The 21,338-nt window shown below is 44.5% G+C and overlaps 1 protein-coding gene across 1 annotated transcript in view; it reads right to left on the reverse strand.

Annotated features, from left to right (window-relative positions):
• gria3b (glutamate receptor, ionotropic, AMPA 3b) overlaps positions 1 to 21,338 on the reverse strand; it is a gene marked incomplete at its 5' end in the record, with an annotated part of 92,609 nt that overhangs the window by 20,119 nt on the left and 51,152 nt on the right. Inside the window, 8 exons of the mRNA XM_079480300.1 lie at positions 7,053 to 7,251; positions 8,670 to 9,043; positions 12,256 to 12,462; positions 14,670 to 14,777; positions 15,388 to 15,492; positions 15,642 to 15,809; positions 17,222 to 17,383; positions 17,859 to 17,912. Of these exons, the coding sequence (XP_079336426.1) occupies positions 7,053 to 7,251; positions 8,670 to 9,043; positions 12,256 to 12,462; positions 14,670 to 14,777; positions 15,388 to 15,492; positions 15,642 to 15,809; positions 17,222 to 17,383; positions 17,859 to 17,912 (1,377 nt within the window). The remainder of the gene's footprint in view (positions 1 to 7,052; positions 7,252 to 8,669; positions 9,044 to 12,255; positions 12,463 to 14,669; positions 14,778 to 15,387; positions 15,493 to 15,641; positions 15,810 to 17,221; positions 17,384 to 17,858; positions 17,913 to 21,338) is intronic.

A 21,338-nucleotide genomic window follows, 5' to 3' on the forward strand; every position in this document is an offset into this window, starting at 1 on the left:
TCTCTCTGGACTCCTCACACCTCACACATTTTTTTCTCTGGACCCCGTACACCCCTCACACTTTCTCTCTGGACCCTGCACACTTTCTCTCTGGACCCATCACACCACACAGTTTCTCTCTGGACCCCTCACACTTTCTCTCTGGATCCTGCACACTTTCTCTCTGGACCCATCACACCCCACACATTCTTTCCTTTGGACCCCGCACACCCCTCACACTTTCTCTCTGGACCCCTAAAACCCTGCAAACTTTCTCTCTGGACTCCTCACACCGCACACATTTTTTTCTCTGGACCCCTCACACTTTCTCTCTGGACCCCGCACACCCCTCACACTTTCTCTCTGGACTCCTCACACCGCACACATTTTTTTCTCTGGACCCCTCACACTTTCTCTCTGGACCCATCACACCCCGCACACTTTCTCTCTGGACCCCTCACACCCTGCAAACTTTCTCTCTGGACTCCTCACACCGCACACATTTTATTCTCTGGACCCCTCACACTTTCTCTCTGGACCCCGCACACCCCTCACACTTTCTCTCTGGACCCCTCACACGTTCTCTCTGGACCCCGCAAACCCCTCACACTTTCTCTCTGGACCCCTCACACCCTGCACACTTTCTCTCTGGACCCATCACACCCCACACATTTTTTTCTTTGGACCCCGCACACCCCTCACACTTTCTCTCTGGACTCCTCACACCCCACACATTTTTTTCTCTGGACCCCTCACACCCTGCACACTTTCTCTCTGGACCCCGCACACTTTCTCTCTGGACCCCGCACACATTTTTTTCTTTGGACCCCGCACACCCCGCACACTTTCTCTCTGGACCCATCACACCCCACACATTTTTTTCTTTGGACCCCGCACACCCCTCACACTTTCTCTCTGGACTCCTCACACCCCACACATTTTTTTCTCTGGACCCCGCACACTTTCTCTCTGGACCCCTCACACCCCGCACAGTTTCTCTCTGGACCCCGCACACTTTCTCTCTGGACCCCGCACACCGCACACATTTTTTTCTCTGGACCCCTCACACTTTCTCTCTGGACCCCGCACACTTTCTCTCTGGACCCATCACACCCCACACATTCTTTCCTTTGGACCCCGCACACCCCTCATACTTTCTCTCTGGACCCCTCACACCCTGCAAACTTTCTCTCTGGACTCCTCACACCGCACACATTTTTTTCTCTGGACCCCTCACACTTTCTCTCTGGACCCATCACACCCCTCACACCCTGCAAACTTTCTCTCTGGACTCCTCACACCGCACACATTTTTTTCTCTGGACCCCTCACACTTTCTCTCTGGACCCCGCACACCCCTCACACTTTCTCTCTGGACCCATCACACCGCACACATTTTTTTCTCTGGACCCCTCACACTTTCTCTCTGGACCCCGCACACTTTCTCTCTGGACCCATCACACCCCACACATTCTTTCCTTTGGACCCCGCACACCCCTCATACTTTCTCTCTGGACCCCTCACACCCTGCAAACTTTCTCTCTGGACTCCTCACACCGCACACATTTTTTTCTCTGGACCCCTCACACTTTCTCTCTGGACCCATCACACCCCTCACACCCTGCAAACTTTCTCTCTGGACTCCTCACACCGCACACATTTTTTTCTCTGGACCCCTCACACTTTCTCTCTGGACCCCGCACACCCCTCACACTTTCTCTCTGGACCCATCACACCCCTCACACTTTCTCTCTGGACCCCTCACACCCTGCACACTTTCTCTCTGGACCCATCACACCCCACACATTTTTTTCTTTGGACCCCGCACACCCCTCACACTTTCTCTCTGGACCCCTCACATCCCGCACAGTTTCTCTCTGGACCCCTCAAACCCTGCACACTTTCTCTCTGGACCCATCACACCCCACACATTTCTTTCTCTGGACCCCGCACACCCCTCAAACTTTCTCTCTGGACCCATCACACCCCGCACAGTTTCTCTCTGGACCCCTCACACCCTGCACACTTTCTCTCTGGACCCATCACACCCCACACATTTCTTTCTCTGGACCCTGCACAACCCTCACACTTTCTCTCTGGACCCATCACACCCCGCACAGTTTCTCTCTGGACTCCTCACACCCTGCACACTTTCTCTCTGGACCCCTCACACCCTGCACACTTTATCTCTGGACCCATCACACCCCACACATTTTTTTTCTTTGGACCCCGCACACCCCTCACACTTTCTCTCTGGACCCATCACACCCCACACATTTTTTTCTTTGGACCCCGCACATTTTTTCTCTGGACTCCTCACACCCCACAATTTTTTTTCTCTGGACCCCGCACACTTTCTCTCTGGACCCCGCACACCCTGCAAACTTTCTCTCTGGACTCCGCACACCCTTCACACTTTCTCTCTGGACCCATCACACCACACACATTTTTTTCTTTGGACCCCGCACACCCCTCACACTTTCTCTCTGGACCCATCCCACCCCGTACAGTTTCTCTCTGGAATCCGCACACCCTGCACACGTTCTCTCTGGACCCCTCACACCCTGCACACTTTCTCTCTGGACCCATCACACCCTGCACACTTTCTCTCTGGACCCATCACACCCTGCACACTTTCTCTCTGGACACACCCCACACATTTTTTTCTTTGGACCCCGCACACCCCTCACACTTTCTCTCTGGACCATCACACCCCGCACAGTTTCTCTCTGGACTCCTCAAACCCTGCACACTTTCTCTCTGGACCCCTCACACCCCGCACACTTTCTCTCTGGACCCCTCACACCCTGCACACTTTCTCTCTGGACCCCTCACACCCTGCACACTTTCTCTCTGGACCCCTCACACCCATCACACTTTCTCTCTGGACCCCTCACACCCTGCACACTTTCTCTCTGGACCCCTCACACCCCGCACACTTTCTCTCTGGACCCCTCACACCCTGCACACTTTCTCTCTGGACTCCTCACACCTCACACATTTTTTTCTCTGGACCCCGTACACCCCTCACACTTTCTCTCTGGACCCATCACACCCCGCAGAGTTTCTCTCTAGACCCTGCACACTTTCTCTCTGGACCCATCACACCACACACATTTTTTTCTTTGGACCCCGCACACCCCTCACACTTTCTCTCTGGACCCATCACACCCCGCAGAGTTTCTCTCTGGACTCCTCACACTCTGCACACTTTCTCTCTTGACCCCTCACACCCCTGCACACTTTCTCTCTGGACCCCTCACACCCTGCACACTTTCTCTCTGGACCCCTCACACCCTCCACACTTTCTCTCTGGACCCCTCACACCCCACACATTTTTTTCTTTGGACCCCGCACATTTTTTCTCTGGACTCCTCACACCCCACAATTTTTTTTCTCTGGACCCCGCACACTTTCTCTCTGGACCCCTCACACCCTGCACACTTTCTCTCTGGACTCCTCACACCTCACACATTTTTTTCTCTGGACCCCGTACACCCCTCACACTTTCTCTCTGGACCCTGCACACTTTCTCTCTGGACCCATCACACCACACACATTTTTTTCTTTGGACCCCGCACACCCCTCACACTTTCTCTCTGGACCCATCACACCCCGCACAGTTTCTCTCTGGACTCCTCACACTCTGCACACTTTCTCTCTGGACCCCTCACACCCCTGCACACTTTCTCTCTGGACCCCTCACACCCTGCACACTTTCTCTCTGGACCCCTCACACCCTCCACACTTTCTCTCTGGACCCCTCACACCCTGCACACTTTCTCTCTGGACCCATCACACCCCACACATTTTTTTCTCTGGACCCCGCACACCCCTCACTCTTTCTCTCTGGATCCGCACACTTTCTCTCTGGACTCCTCACACCCCACACATTTTTTTCTCTGGACCCATCACACCCCGCAGAGTTTCTCTCTGGACCCCCCACACCCCTGCACACTTTCTCTCTGGACCCCTCACACCCTGCACACTTTCTCTCTGGACCCCTCACACCCTGCACACTTTCTCTCTGGACCCCTCACACCCTGCACACTTTCTCTCTGGACCCATCACACCCCACACATTTTTTTCTCTGGACCCCGCACACCCCTCACTCTTTCTCTCTGGATCCGCACACTTTCTGTCTGGACTCCTCACACCCCACACATTTTTTTCTCTGGACCCCTCACACCCCTGCACACTTTCTCTCTGGACCCCTCACACCCTGCACACTTTCTCTCTGGACCCCTCACACCCTGCACACTTTCTCTCTGGACCCATCACACCCCACACATTTTTTTCTCTGGACCCCGCACACCCCTCACACTTTCTCTCTGGACCCGCACACTTTCTCTTTGGACCCTGCACACCCCTCACACTTTCTCTCTGGACCCATCACACCCCGCAGAGTTTCTCTCTGGACTCCTCACACCCCACACATTTTTTTCTCTGGACCCCGCACACCCCTCACACTTTCTCTCTGGACCCACACACTTTCTCTCTGGACCCCTCACACCCCACACATTTTTTTCTCTGGACCCCACACTTTCTCTCTAGACCCATAACACCCTGCACACTTTCTCTCTGTACCCCGCACACTTTCTCTCTGGATCCCTCACAATTTCTCTCTGGACCCCGCACACTTTCTCTGGATCCCTCACACTTTCTCTCTGGACCCCGCATAATATTTTCTCTGGACCCCACACACTTTCTCTCTGGACCCCGAACACCCCTCACACTTTCTCTCTGGACCCTGCACACTTTCTCTCTGGACCCCGCACACTTTCTCTGTGGACCCCGCACACTTTCTCTCTGGATCCCTCACACTTTCTCTCTGGACCCATAACACCCCTCACACTTTCTCTCTGGACCCCGCACACCCCTCACACTTTCTCTCTGGACCCTGCACACTTTCTCTCTGGACCCATCACACGCCGCACACTTTCTCTCTGGACCCCTCACACACCACAATTTTTTTTCTCTGGACCCCTCACTCCCCTCCCACTTCTCTCTGGAACCCTCACACCCTGCATACTTTCTCTCTGGACCCATCACAGCCCGCACACTTTCTCTCTGGAACCCTCACACCCTGCACACTTTCTCTCTGGACCCATCACAGCACGCACACTTTCTCTCTGGACCCATCACAGCACGCACACTTTCTCTCTGGACCCCTCACACCCCTCACACTTTCTCTCCGGACCCTGCACACTTTCTCTCTGGAACCCTCACACCCTGCACACTTTCTCTCTGGACCCATCACAGCACGCACACTTTCTCTCTGGACCCCTCACACCCCTCACACTTTCTCTCCGGACCCTGCACACTTTCTCTCTGGACCCCTCACACTTTCTCTCTAGACCCCCCACACCCCTCACACTTTCTCTCTGGACCCTGCACACTTTCTCTCTGGACCCCTCACACTTTCTCTGTGGACCCATCACACTTTCTCTCTGGATCCCTAACCCTTCCTCTCTGGATCCCTCACACTTTCTCTCTGGACCCATAACACCCCTCACACTTTCTCTCTCGACCCCGCACACTTTCTCTCTGGATCCCTCACACTTTCTCTCTGGACCCATCACACGCCGCACACTTTCTCTCTGGACCCCTCACACGCCACACATTTTTTTCTCTGGACCCCTCACTCCCCTCCCACTTTCTCTCTGGAACCCTCACACCCTGCATACTTTCTCTCTGGACCCATCACAGCCCGCACACTTTCTCTCTGGAACCCTCACACCCTGCATACTTTCTCTCTGGACCCATCACAGCCCGCACACTTTCTCTCTGGAACCCTCACACCCTGCATACTTTCTCTCTGGACCCATCACAGCCCGCACACTTTCTCTCTGGACCCATCACACCCCGCACATTTTCTTTTCTCTGGACCCCGCACACCTCTCACACTTTCTCTCTGCACTTTCTCTTTGAACTGCTGCAGAGCACTGAGCACCAAAACAGCCAGACATAGGAACGGTTTCTTCCCTCAGGCAATCTACCTCGTGAACAGTTAAATGTTCTACTGTGCAATACACAACTATAGATACTCATATTTATTATACATATGTTATTGATACAGTATCATTTGTACATACAATATACTGCCTGTTGTCCTTTTTGTCAAATGTGTATAGTCTTTCACATGTTTATTGTTAGGTTTTGTTACCTGTGCCTTGTCACTTTTTCAACCTGTATGTGCACTGGAAGCTTTTGTCACTTAGACATATTCATTGTGTGTCCAAGCACACTTGATAATAAATCTCTCTATGATTCTGATTTCTGATGATTTATTATCGGAAATTGAAATCATGTGTTTTGGATTGTCTTACAGATGTGCAATAAAGTAAGTAACACAGACTCTGAGGTTGTGTCAAAGACGATGACATATTTATTTCTCCAAATGTTGTGGTTGAATTGAAACTTCCAGCTGTTTTGTGCCATATGCTCATAATTAAACTGGAATGTGTTTCCTGAAAACAGATCTAAAACAGATCTCAGAGCCTCATTAATCTGGAGTTTTTTCTTCTTGTCAGGCCTCTGTGGTTTTAATTTAAGTCCCGGTTTTAACATGTGTCATTTCAGATGTGGAACTAGGACACTCATTATGAAGAATATTAGAGAGCCCAAAACCCCTCGCATGTCGTCGTGCAAAACTTGAATGACATCAAACGCTTGACGCGCAGTAAACGTACATCATAATGGATGCAAAGCGAAAAATGTATAAAGAATGATTTCAGCTCTAATGGGCATGTCAGTCTTCATGTGCTCATGGACGTTATTCTGAATGTTTTGGGAGTGCACTATTTGACCCTCTGAGCCTTTTTTCATTGGACGCAAATTGCAGGCCCAGGTAAAGCAAGCAATTATATTTGCTGAGCTGAACTCTGTGAGATCTCATTAGACTTCAGAGACGCCCATCTGACAGCTCAGGCTAACTCAAGCTTATATACAACGCCTACAGCATCATCTGCATTACTTAAATGACTTCATCTTCATCCTTCTAAGCAACCGTGACTTCAGAGCAGACTGTCTTCATACAAGCCTGAACGGTCATGAACCCACGAGGAGACTCACCCTAAAGAACTCTTTGGTGGATCCCGAGTCCAGGGTTCCATATGCGATCTCTGTTTGTTTGGCGAGATCTTCTGCGCTCTCGATGGGAGAAACCATCCTCTCCACTGTCAGGAAAGCAGCCAGGTTAGCCGTGTAGGACGAGATGATGATGAGGGTGAAGAACCACCAGACGCCTCCCACTATTCTGCCCGATAAGGACCTGATGGACACACGAAATGTGCTTTCATGTAGTGAACAACAGTGTATGGTATAGTTTGAGGTTTTCATTTCTGATTTCATTTCAACACCTATTGATGAAATCTCACATGAACTCATGTCTGTATGTACGTTATATTGATTCAGAATCAACATATAGAATGTTGTGTGTGTTTTCTTTCCTCTAAAGGGTTCTCGCCGCAGGGAAAAATGCATTTACAGTCGACCCCTATGACCTCATGAAATATGAAACAATGAATGCAAACAGGAAGCAGAATCTCTTGTGGACTTCTGTAATATAATTATTGAATTTTAGATTGAAATAAAAACACGTCATTGAAAACACTGACCTGCAGCAATGCAGCCATGTACACTGTCAGAAGAAATTATTTGTGGGGTGGTCTACCCTTAAAGGTTCCTTTTTGTGCCTTTACAGTTATACAACACATAAAATGTTGAACCTTTTCGGGTGCATTATTGTATTCTAGGGACCTATTGTGTACCTGTTAAATGATAGGGGTGGAAAACATTTAACTGGGTCTTTAGGGTACAATAATGGACCTCAAAGGTACCCTGTATATCAATATCAAAGGTATAGAGATACCTGTAAATGCACAAAAAATGAACTTTAGGCAAAAGGAAGAGTTTTTATCTTTTTTCTGTCAGTGTACAGATGGAGTAAACCATGAAAAACACAAGAGCTCCGCTGCTATACACTCAACACATCTCCATCTGTTTGATGCTACAGACACATTTGTGATGTCTTCTCTTTATGATGATCTTTTTTTATTGAATTCACATTTGACAGACAGCAGTATATGAGGAATATGAGCGACTGGCAGCACAATGAAGTCACTTTTAATCAACTTCCCGCTGGTAAATGAAGGAACAATGTGAGTAATCATCCATCTCTCACTGAGCAGGTCTTCTTGAACAATAACTGAATCAGGTAAATGAGAAATTCATAACACAGATGAAAGAGAACAAGTTGCTGAGCTAATCTTGTACACACGAACATATTCACACCGCCATCTAACCATTCACATGTGAAATACTTATCAATTTGAAATATATTCCTTGTCTCTATTACAGTCATTTATGCTGATATCATTCTACTGGCACTGAACGATGACCATGTTATTTAACACAGGATTCCCACAGGATTGTGATTCTATTCATTTTCATGATCAGGCAAGTTTTTAGACTCTCATATTTGTCATGGCAGTCATTGAAAATTTCTGTGAATGTTAGGGTACTCCATGCAAAAAACATCTGATTGAATAAAGGGACCCTAAAGTGGAACCCTTAAGCAAAACGTTGCAGGAATAAATTGAATAAATTGCTTGCAAACATAATGAATCATGAATAAAGCACACATAAGAAGGACAGGCAGACAAATGGATAAGGAAGGAGTCCACCAACCTTGGCGAGATATCACAGCCCTGCTGCATGAAGGCCCCGAGAGAGAACCACAGGCTGTTAAAAATCCCAAAGTCATTAGGCGGGTCTGGAGGGGTCTGGGGGTCTTTGGCTTCATCACTCTCATCCAAATGCCACTCATAGGGGCTAAAGCGGCTGACGAGGAAGAGGACCACACTGACACCAATGTAGGCAAACACGATGCACATCCAGATCTCGTAAGCTAGAGGATCCAGGAATGAGAAGACACCTGGCTTGGACTTCTGAGGTTTCTTGATCATGATGGAGATGCCCAGACTCATGAAGGGTTTGGAGAAGTCGATGACCTCCTCTCTCACCAGTGTGATGGTCAAGGGTGCTACGGCTATATCTGCTCTCTGGAAACAGAGACATGAGTTAAACGTGTTAGTGCACAGAGTTCTGCTTGCTCGGAAGAACACAACTGGGCTTTTAACAACTTTTCTTAGTCCCCTATTTTAAGAAAGAGCACGCCCACGCATCAACCAGGGAGAGAGGGAGGAGTATGTGCACACAGCAACCAGTTGTAACAAGAGAGAGAGACCACTGTGTTCGCTAAGTTCAGCTGTGTTTGTATGTTCACTGCATTTCAGTGATGGACGTTATATAAAGGGTGGATATAACGCTGGATTTGCAGATGGTTAAAAAGATGAGATGCCGGACATGAACTGCATGAGGTAAGTCAAACTGAGTCATACGTCTGTGTTTTGTTGGCAATGGGTGCGCACGTGCTTTAGTTCCGTGTGTTTTCAGAAATAATAGTCCAGCTGTATCTGTCTTTCGTAATTGTGATCAAACTAAAGACTCTGCGGATATTTCAAGGGTACAATACTATTCTACAATACTGCTGAAGATTAACATGAGAGATGCAGAAACTGTCTGAGTTACAGCCATCTAACATGTATTCAAATGCAGCGCCCCCGAGAGTTTAATTGTAAGCACATGACACATTTTTTTTATCAGAACGTCTCTGATTCTGTCGGGAAAGTCGGACCGAACCATTTCATTAACATTTTCTTTATATCTTGATAAACTGGGCAGTTTTGTGAAACTATATTTTTTATATTTTAGGGGCACTGTTAGCGACAGGAGGATACAGGAAGGTCCAGGGATGAGAGAAGGACCTTGAGCTGGGAACTGAATGTGGTTCACCGCATGCACATTGGTGTTCACTAGGCCATGGGCTCTGATAGACTCACACAGACACGACGCTGACGTGGGCGCTTCCCATAATCCTCAGAGCAGAGGCACTCCAGCGTGAGGGAATCAAAAGAAAGCAAGCGAAAGATTTTATCCGGCGTGTGTCCTCAACAAGGAGGACATTAGTTATGCAATCAGGTAGTATGAGGTCACGGAAACGCGCCTTTACAAATAATAATATCCTTTTATCTTGTGGTTGTAGTGAATGGAACTCCGGTGTACTGTCTCAATAAATCATATCATCATTTGCATATAAATAGCTAATTAAGAGTCGAGCAGACGCGATTTATCAGCCAGGCAGAATTATTCCTCCAAACTCCACAACTGAACGCTAGATAAATAAAGTCATGTGATCAGCTGTATTATTTCAGGGTGGAATAATTATTTCTTATCAGGCAGTTAATATGACAACAGTGAAATGGATGTCCCAGAGGAGATTCATTCACTGCTTGTGACACGTAACGCAAAATAAATCTGTGAACGTGAGAGCATTTCATCTGCTGCATAAGAGGAGAATCATATACTGTCAATCTTTAGTAAAGCTGTTGTTACTGTCGGACGAGTCAACAGATAACGTGAGAAGATGATTATGGTATTGCTGTCACCATGTGATTATCGTATCAGCTACATTTGTACATTTGTAGTTGGTGGTTGGTAGTTTGTAAGCTCTCTGTAAAGTTATACGTAGTCACAAAATTTGACCTTTACTTCTTTTAATCCAACAGCCCCCTTGTTTTTCCCCCAATTTGTGTGAAAAAAGTTGTGATAAAATGCTGTGTATTTCAGTTTATACTTGATTCCATTACCTCACATAATAACAGTAAAAACAGGTGTCCATTAAATCTCATACTGATGAAATCTAAAATTTTGTTTAAAAATATTGTAAAGTTTCACCAAATAAACTATCTTTTAAAATCATATGGAGTAATAACCAAATGAAGATTTTGATTACAAAATTAGATGTTTTATTGTGTTTAAATGTGTTGGCAAAATAACTCGTAAAAAATACATCAAACTGAGTTATTACGGCTTAAATCAAAACAAACCAACTGCAGTTTGATTGATATTCATTAGAATGCAAAATAAAAAAACATGATTTTTGAATTTTTCTTTCATTGTTTGTCAAATAATAAAAAAACAATAAAACCTAATAAAATCCTAATAACGGGCTTATGAGGATAAGCCACTAGTATTCGCATAATGTGAATCTTTTTGAATACAGATAAGTGAGTGTAAATGTCAGATCTTATAGTCTGTGCTATATGATTTCAATAGTTAGGTTCGATCGGAGGTTTCTGTAAATATTAGTTAAGCTTCAGCTAAATATTTAGTAGTGTGTAGGTTGTAACTTGGTCGCCCTTTACCAAGTCAAACCAGGCTAAGCTGTAACTTAAACACAGTTAATGCAACGCTTTCAGACTGAATATGGTTGAATCAGCAAAGAAATGGCTCAGCTGGACATCAAATATTGCAATCCACACAACAAATTGTTTCTGCACAACAAGAGGAACGTTTGAAAATCCCTCTGGTGGCTGTACACAATCTGTCATTCCCAAGATGAATTGATGCTGTGTTAGCTGCAAAAGGGCATCATACCATAAAAACATTGTGGGCCAACAATAATAAAATAATAAAATGATGTGTTCTTTGCTTAAAAAATTCAAAATGGCTTTATCTTAAACATTGAAGGTTCTCAGTAGGACGGAATTTCTGTGAGAGACACACAAACCGGAATGAATATATCTGTCAAAGGTCTACTGTTGGTCGGAAACATTTGCCCTGATTGTTTGAGCTTGAACGCGGCCAGCCACCATTGTGCTGCTAGATGGTTTCTCGATGCCGATATTTTTTCATTTTATCTCCACCTGCCGCATTTCTCATTTTTTTCAATCGGAAAATAACTTGAGCCTAATTTCCAACGTTAGCACATCAAAACCAGGCAATCTCTCTGGCTGATGATAAGGAAATTGAACAGAAGAGGTAGCCTAACCCTCATGCATTTTGTATACGGTCTTCCGTCTTGAATGTCGGGCCGGGGAATTGAAAGTGATTTCACTGGGTTCTCCTCCATTAATAGCAGGGGAGCGCTTTGACAAATCCAAAAATGCGCGCTGCCTGGGCACACTGTGAAAAGTGCCTTTGAGATCCAACAGCACAGCCATGAATCAAAGCGCTGCATGCTGGGAAGGAACATTTTTAAAACACAATCTCGCCACCAGCACCGTCTGGCTTTAGTTATACTTGAACAACAGCGAGACATTTCCAGTCAATCTCAGCGCTGAAGGAACAGCTTTTTTCGTCTTTGCTCCTCACTTTATCATTTACACAAAGTTCAGCAGGTGTAAAAGAGTTCAAAACATCCAGTACTCACCCCATAGACGAGTTCACCCACCATCCCGTTCCAATTCTTGGTTTCAGGGTCACGGGCGCCATATTTTCCATCCATGACTATAGACAGTCTGTACTTAATCCCCACATGTTTGGCAATCTCAGAAGCTAAATCGACACAGTAGCCTTCATACTTGTCATTGCCTTCCAGATGCATGTGGTTTTTCTTGTACATCACGTACGGCGCCTCCTGTTAATCAAACACACGCTCATTTATTGTCATCTTTATTTCTTGTGTTCATTGTTTGGTGTCACAGGCACCGGAGCCCACCGACAGCTTATCAGTCACAGGCATGCAGGCATGCTGGGATATTACGCAGTCAAACTCTACCCATCCACCCACCCGTTCTTTCACACGTGTGATCTAGCAAACTGGAACTGATACAAGAGAAAAGATAAAGGATTGTGAGAAATGGATCCACATGTGGCCGTGGTTGGTCAGATTGGTTTGCCAGTGAGCTCAATCCCTTCAAATGCAGCTGGTTTAAACATTTGTCTTGGGTGATGCAATCACAAAGGTTCAGCTGGGACAGACTGCCATCTTAACCTGATATTATACAGTAAACATGACCTTGGTCTCAGTGATATGGTAGAATTACGTCAGCCACTAGTTGGTATATAGGCTTCACAATTACAAAGAGTCTCGAGGAGTCTAATCTTGGTCTGAGTCTTGCCTTCAACTCTGGTATTTTCCTGTATCGTACACCTGTGTTTAGGCTGTCGTTGGGGGATGATGTCTCACGAGGGTCCGTGAGGTGTACATTTTGGGTCTTGGACAAATGGGTACCCTACTCAAGAATTTTGTCCTGGCCTGTGGAAAATTTCCAACCCACGCATCCATTTATCACGGAATGTTGAACTCAGGTTTTTTGATAAATGTTCTGTTAAGTCTCGTGCATGTTTATTCCTATTATATTTGTATTGCCACTTGTAATTGGATCCCCTGACATGAAGGACAACAGGTATAAACAAAGACCAACACCACCAAGCAGCCCTGGAAATGGATCAAAGTAGATTTGATTCTCTCTCTCTCTATCACACATGCATGCAGGTGTTGTGATCTGAGATGGGTTGAGGGTGAGAGGTGAGGAAGACAACAAGTGAAGTGAGAAGGAATCCATCTCATGAAGTAAATGGCAGTGGAGTCGATTCAGTTTTGGACAAGCATGTTGCTATGTGGGATAATATGTACCAGAAGCCTTTATCATTAAAGAAAACAAAAAAACATTGAACATCAGCTGAAAAGACAGGCACAAATTGTTTCAGGCTGGTTTAAACAGTCTAAATGGGTTAGCTGGTCAACAGTCATTGCTTTGCATTTCACCAGCAAAGAAGAAAATTTGTATGCTGGTCTTCTCAGCTAGACAACTAAAGCAAAACGTCCTATGGTAACACACTGAATAAAAAAAGACAATTGAGCAAGCTTGTTTTATTCTTCTCTCCCCATTCGAAAGGTTGTGGCAGCGGCTTGCTTTTTTTAAGCACATCATTATTACCAAACAACATGGCTTCTCGCTGAGACACAGCGTATCCCATTAGAATCAGACACAATTAAAGTGTCGGAGGGTTAGCGATGGTTTGTTTGTTCTGTGCTGAATGTATCCTCTCACCTCATTCTCTCTGCGATTGTTTCCCTCCTGAATTAGCTGCTACATCCAGTGACGGAATAACCGGCAGATGTTTGCTTTAATCTCTCGCATTCAAAGTGATTTCAAAGACTGAACTGCGCTTTCTGCCAGACAAAAGAATTACAAGCGATTGTTGTTTAACACGGTGAGCATCGATCGGAATTTCTCAGAGACGTGCAATCGCTTGGCCAATTGAACGCTGAAGCTAATTCAGTAACCAGCCGGAGATGATGTGATACGTCAGTACGGAACAGTCCACCGGTCAATGAAAAACAGATCTGAGAGGGGACCAAACCCGGCCAGAAACAAATGTTATTTCACATTGCCAGAGGCAAACCATCGAACCCTTCTTTGCTGCTGCTAGCATGAGCATTAACATTAGCATTAGCGTGCTGCTTTAATCCATGTGTCGTTCACCATTTACTTGATGAGTGGAGGTGGCTCTTACCTACGTATGCACTGTATGTCTACTTTGATGATGTCAATGTAATCATACCTATAATGCCGTTATTGTGATGTCACTGCTACGACAGGCCACTGATTTATGGAAACTTAAAATGCTTTGACACCCACACTGATACAGTTGAAACACTCATCTGCCGGGTTTCTTTGGCGTTCGACTGTTTCAACGTGTAATGAGTGGATGGAAAGCAACACAAAAGAAACGTACTTCTGCCCGCCCAGGACAGAATGTATCAATCTAGGAGTCAACACCATGACCCTGATGGGCAGAATATGCGACACGTTTAAAACATCGTGGAGCGTGTACCATAATAGTAGTGACCACAATTGTTCGGTTTTCCACTGAGGAGGAATCGTTGCTGAACTGCAGATCCATAATATTTACAAAGCGCTCAAACTCGTTCCAGTATCCGATCTGCAAAGGGAAAACATTGGCGTTATTATGGAGCAGGAGGCATCTTTACAACCCTTACACTAACAGTGCTTATGGTGGAATTTTCCAGGGTATTGAAGACACTCTCAGATCTGCAGTAGTATTGCAGTAGCCCTGTGTTTCTATCACAAGCGTCTTTCTTTGATGATATGCGTTATGAAGTGCTTAGCGTTTGTGTTGCACGTGTCAGAACGGTTAGCGTAGCATGAGACATTACTGAAGTGACACTGCAGAGGCTCAGACACAGTGCTGTATGTCACTGCTGGTGACATGACACTGTCAATGCCCCCCCGCTGAACCCGTCTGACCTCTGCTGAAACTAGTCTCATCTATGCTAGATATAACTGCAATGCTGCTATATACCTTCACAGATGTTGGGTAACAATCTTCTCTACTGTAGAGAGTGTTTGACTATACAGTATGTTGCAGCAGGCAAAAAATATCAATGGACCTAGGTAATAGAAATGCAGTTTATGACAGTCATTAGTCTTGGGAAAGAATAAAGATGTGTGGATAAAGGGCTGAAGTCCGCTCTGAATTCTCACACTGACCTTAATGAGTTTCCCAACAAATGGATTTGCAACTGACTTACTTTTCTCGGCCCCCCTGTTTTCATTTCATAAACGTCAATAGTGTAGTTTGATCTGCGGCCAAAGCTGTCAAACTGGATATTTCCAGTCATGCCCAGCACCTGGACCTGCCAAACACAAAGCAAAAAAGCCCTTCGAAACTCTGGAATGTAATAGAACACGTTGGCGTATAACAAATGAAGTGTAACGTAGGCGTAATTTGGCAGCAAAGCTGTTTCTGACAATCTAAAAAAAAAACGCAGAGAATCGGTCTCACCATTTTCAGAGCTCTTTCAATGTCAATGCCTTGACTCCAAGGGACCGCAGGGTTCGCCAGGCAATCCCCGGCACTGCCCCGTCTGGACACGTCTACTCGCTGGCGTCGCAGGTAGCGGAAAGCCTCTGCAATGACCAGGATGGCGTCGTAGGATAGCGCTGAGGTATACTGTACATAACCACAGCCACTGGTTAGACACCTCACATGAACTGTTGTTTGTCAGAGCAAACACATTATCTGTAAGTAAACACTTTGACGAGGGTTAAAATAAGCTGCACTCTGTCAGATCTGCCAGCGCGTGTTGATGCACATAATGAAAGATAATTGCGATGCATTAACACATGTAATCATAGCTGGCAAACGCAACAATGGACGACACACTTCAGGGATGTGGCCTGTTCATTGTTACTTGCTATGTAAAGAGTGTTAAGCAGGTTTCTAATTACAGAGATATGTAAAATGTTTAGTTCTGTGCCTCTTTTGCTGCCATTGTTGTTCACGGTGCAATCTGTAATTACAAACCGTTTCAAACGAGAGAAGAGAACAAGCTGGCATCCGTTAATTTTGCCGTGAGCACTGCTGTTTCATTCTTATTTGTATTTCTTCAAAGCGCTTACGGCGAGAAAACTCAGTCAATGAAACAAAAGTACTGTCATGTAAAAAAAGATTATTCCACATTCTTCAGTCACAATGTAAAATACTGACTGAAGACTTTTACTTTTAAGAAATGTGTGCGTGTGATTTTGAACAAGCCAGTTTGGAGAATTTCATGAAAGGTCTGTTTTTATCCTAAAATCTAAAGAATTAAAACTACTTTCATGTCAAGTAAGAATGACTCTCACTACTGCGATGATGGAAATGACTTTATTAAAAACACAGCGTTTTTATATGAAGCAAATGTTTGACAATCTAAAAATGCATGTCATATTTCACCATCTTAAACTGACTTTTTGTTGTTTAAGCAAACTGTAACTTTTATCTGTTGATTAATGGCGAGGACATGTTTTATAAGATGCTTCATTGAGAACCGCTGTGAAGTGCTTGTAAACCCTTCAAGTCTATCTTGACCTGCTCACCAGTTTGATAGAAGCGTGACCCACCCGTCCACAAGCAAAATGTAATTAAAGCCGGCTAAAATCTATTCCTCTCATGATCATTCTTTAATTAGATGTAAATTGAGCTCAGGCCTCGGCAGCACCTTGGACTGAATGTCAATATATTGACTGTTGCAGGAGGGTGAAAAAGAGAAATAAAACAAAGAACGAAAGTCGAAGAACAGAAGACTGAAGAAAACAAACAAAACCATGAAGAAACCAAGAGGAGGCAGATCTCACACAACAGCATACACATAATGTGAGTGATGTTCACCGGTGTCTTCAGCAGGACCACCTAAACTACATTCACTAGTTTCTTCAGAAAGGCCTTTTACAGCTACTTTATATTCCAGAGCAACAGCACTAAACCACCATAAACCAACATGATAAAGTCCAGTCGAAAGCTGCACTTTTCACCCTATGACGGGTTTTTTTATGATCGTAATGAATGTTTTACATTTACATTTAGTCATTTAGCAGTTTTACCTTCAGAGGTGTGTTTCTAGCTTCTGGAAACTCTCTTTCATCCAGACGGTCCCAGCGTTGGAGAAACTGTTGTACAACAGGGTTGTCAGGATTGATGATCTGAAAGCCACTAATGTTTGCTCCACCCAGAAACACTTTATCCAGACTGATGTTGGTGAAGCCCTGTGGAAGAAGATGGAGGTCAAAACCTCGCTGATATTATCATTGTTGCAATAAGGTTTTGTGTTTTTGTTACTTGCACTAAATGGTTCATTGGTAAGAGTGATGACACACGAGCGGAGGTGTGGTTGTGTGGTTGTGTGTATGTGTTTATGCATCTTGACCTGAGCAATATCTAGTAGTAATAGTCTCTTATCCCCATTATGCCCTTGAACAAAGCACTTACAACGACAACAACAAGCCTTTGCTACAGTATATGATGTTATATAATCCTTTTCATTCTCTATACATGCTAGACATGAAAATGAATTCCATTTAGTTTCATTTATATTTTACTGTTGCGAAGCAGCTTTATATACATCACAATAAAAAAAAAGGGAAAGATTAAAGACAGTATACGGTATTATATGACAACATTGAAGATTTTTTTTAAGATACATTTTTTTCTGTTAAGCAGTAAAGAAGTGCTGAAACTCACCAGATTGGCAATAATATAATGGTAACCCCGACTGTTCTTCCCCAGCGCCACAACCTACAGGAGAAAGAATCAATAAGAGTTATCCACCCATGTAAAAAAGAGTCTCTCAGGTGAGCTTCTCTCTCCATTTACAGCCTCTGATAAAGATGTTCAGAACTGATGGATGGTGCTGGTGTGGCGAGACTGACGCTCTTTCACACGCCTTCTGTTTGCTGCATGGCTCACAAGAAACACCGAAACCTTTTATATCTCTGAAGTGATTTCTCATGTACACTATAGTGTGTGTATCATAGATGGGTCTGAACTTGTGACCTTACCGGCCCCCCTCATGACAGACCCTTACTGTGCTCACCACAGCCACGAGACACACCAGAGACGAGGGAATAAAATAATTCAAACACTGGACAAAAGGACACATCTGTTTATGTGGGAAATAGTCATTATACTTTATTTACAAATGATATATAGTAGTGGACAAAAGTGATGGCCACGTTTAATCAATTTGATTTCCTATCTGCTTTTTACTGTCTGTCAGCAAATCAGGAAAGACTACTGAGCTTATTGAATATTAAGTTATTAGTTAGTTAGTTATTCATATTCATAAGTTGAGCTGGTAAGTTTTAAACTTTCTAATCTTGATTATTCATATAACCCTACTTTATTATTTGATCTGCGGAAACATTCCCGCTTACCTGCAGATAAAGGAACATACTGACGTTCTTTCATCATCACACGAGCGTTCATCTGCAGAACTCATTTTATTTCACATGTTTATATTGATGTATCACAAGCAGTTGCTTCAATGGATCGTTTTGGTAAGAACATTTTTCTTCAAAGTTTTGCTCATTCAGAAATGATGACTATGGTATTGAGCTGTGTTCATATTTGTTTAAAGAGCAATGCACACTGACTGTATATGATTCTGTTGTTGTCCAGAAGAAGACTTTCCCCACTGATACCATGAGCATCACGCCATGACATGGAAGTAACAAAAGAACAATTTAATGATGGATATTTACAGCAGTTCACTCGATACTAATTCTCTTTTCTCAAACTGTGAACTCAAGGTTCCTCCTATAGCTGATATCATGATGTCACTGGTTACTGTAGCATCATTCTCTAATGCTTGTTTTTATTTTCTGGTGATGCCCTTGACTCTTGGCTCCTGTGAAGGTGTCAGTGCCATCCCAAAAACAAATACTGCTGCGGGCACATCACACCTGACTGAGATCTGGCTGAAGAACAGAACTCACAACTGAACTTCACAGCCTGTGAACCAGCTGGACATCTGAACACAGTCAGAACCTAATGACACTACTCACAGGCTCCACACACCATTGCCTACATAACACACATCTTGCTTCTTAATTTAATTTTTTTGGCTCTTGCAGTCTAAGATCTGTAAACTATTTTTCACACATGCCGGTAAGCTCAAGGGAGAGGTTTCCCGACAAAAGCAATCTAACCAAGACCACAACGGCGGTAAAGGCAGAGGATGATGGCTGGCCTTACAGAGCGTCACAACTGCTGGGAAGGCGGATGAAGGCTGAACAGAAAAGGGTCGACTTGGACCCATGCCACTGGATTCTGACCCCCTTCTGTCAAGGATGGTGTGGTGACTGTCTCCCCACTTTAAACAAAATCACCTTAACATCCTGGTCAAAGTCCCACAAGAAGACCAAAAGAAAGGACAGTCATACTCGTTTCGAGTGACCACTGATGATGATGTGTGTGTGGCGGGGGCGGTGTAGAATCAAATCATCTACAGTAGATCATTGGAGGACAGGTGTGTAATAAAGGTGAGTTTAAGTTTATTAATCCAAAACATGGTCAAAACAAAAGCATGAACTATAAAACATGACAGAACACTCAGCAAAACAGAAACACCCGAGAAACAAGGAAACGGTAACAAGGTGCTGCCGTTTGTTCCTGAACCTAAGGATTAGAACTTCATTTTAAAATGTATTAGCGCATTAAGAAAAAACGACAACTTTCAGTATGCAGTATACTGATTATATTGTACTTTCGTACATGTCAAATAAAATGCAAGCTAAAGAAAGTCAGTTAGCTTTTTTACTACTAGAAACCCTAAATATAATACAGAACTGACGGAGGTGTGATCTCTGTTAATGTGAAGTAAATACCAGAATCTTTTTCCACTCCCTTTGTAATCCTTCATTACCCGATGTCACATTGATCCCTCCTCCAGCGCTGTTACCTTTAGGTTAGCACACCACAAAGACATTTGGTGACCTTGAGGGGGTCATTCAGCCAATGAGACATTGAGAGAAGAGAGACAGAGAGAGAGAGAGAGAGAGAGAGAGAGTGAACCTTAAAAAGACCAAAGTTATGATATTCCAGAAAAGGCATAGTCGACAAAACCAACATCACAACTTTAAACTCAACAACGTGCCTTTAGAGCAAACCCAAAACTACACATATCTCGGTATAAACATCAGTAACACCGGAAACTTAAACAAGGCAGTGAACGACCTGAGAGACAAGGCACGAAGAGCTTTTTACGCTATCAAAAGGAATATAAAAATCCACATCCCAGCTGGAATTTGGCTTAAAATAATCCAATCCGTTATAGAACCAATAGCACTTTATGGATGTGAGGTTTGGGGTCCCCTCACCAACCAAGAGTTCACCAAATGGGACAAACACCCAACTGAGACTCTGCAAACAGAAATGTGTAAAAACATTCTACGGGTACAACGCAAAACCCCAAACAACGCCTGCAGAGCAGAATTAGGACTATATCCTCTAATAATTCAAATACAAAAAAGAGCGATTAAATTCTATAACCACCTTAAGAACAGCGATACAGAATCACTCCATCACAAAACCTTACGTCACCAGGAGCTGAACCCAGAGAAAAGTTGTCTCATCCAACTGATCTCAGAACTAACTCTAAAACCCCAAACGTGTCTAACTGAACCCCAAACTCCAGCCAGAATTAACCAAATGATAAAAACACAAAAAGAAAAATATCTCAAACACTGGACAGAAGCAACAGCTCAGCAAAGTAAACTTGAATGCTATCGGTCATTAAACAGAGAATATAAAGCGGCAGAATACCTCAAAAGCGTATCAGACCCTAAACTAAGAAAAGTGTTGACCATGTACAGACTCAGTGAACACAAGCTCACTGTGGAGACGGGCCGACACAGACAGACATGGACTCCAAGAGAAGAGCGACTGTGTCCACACTGCACACAGAGACAAGTGGAAACAGAGCTGCACTTCTTAACCTCGTGTCCAAACTATACGGACATCAGAGAAACATTCTTCCCCCAGTTCACAAACTTCCACAAAGACTTCAACCAGTTCCAACAACAGGACAAGATCTCATACATACTGGGAGAAAAGCCCATCAGCTCAAACCTGGCGGCCAGATACGTCAAGTCCTGTCACGACAGAAGAGCAACAACCAGCACAACACACACAACACAGACACAACACAGACACAACACAGAC

The sequence above is a fragment of the Barbatula barbatula genome (genome assembly GCF_947034865.1).
Source record: "Barbatula barbatula genome assembly, chromosome: 18".
NCBI lineage: Eukaryota > Metazoa > Chordata > Actinopteri > Cypriniformes > Nemacheilidae > Barbatula > Barbatula barbatula.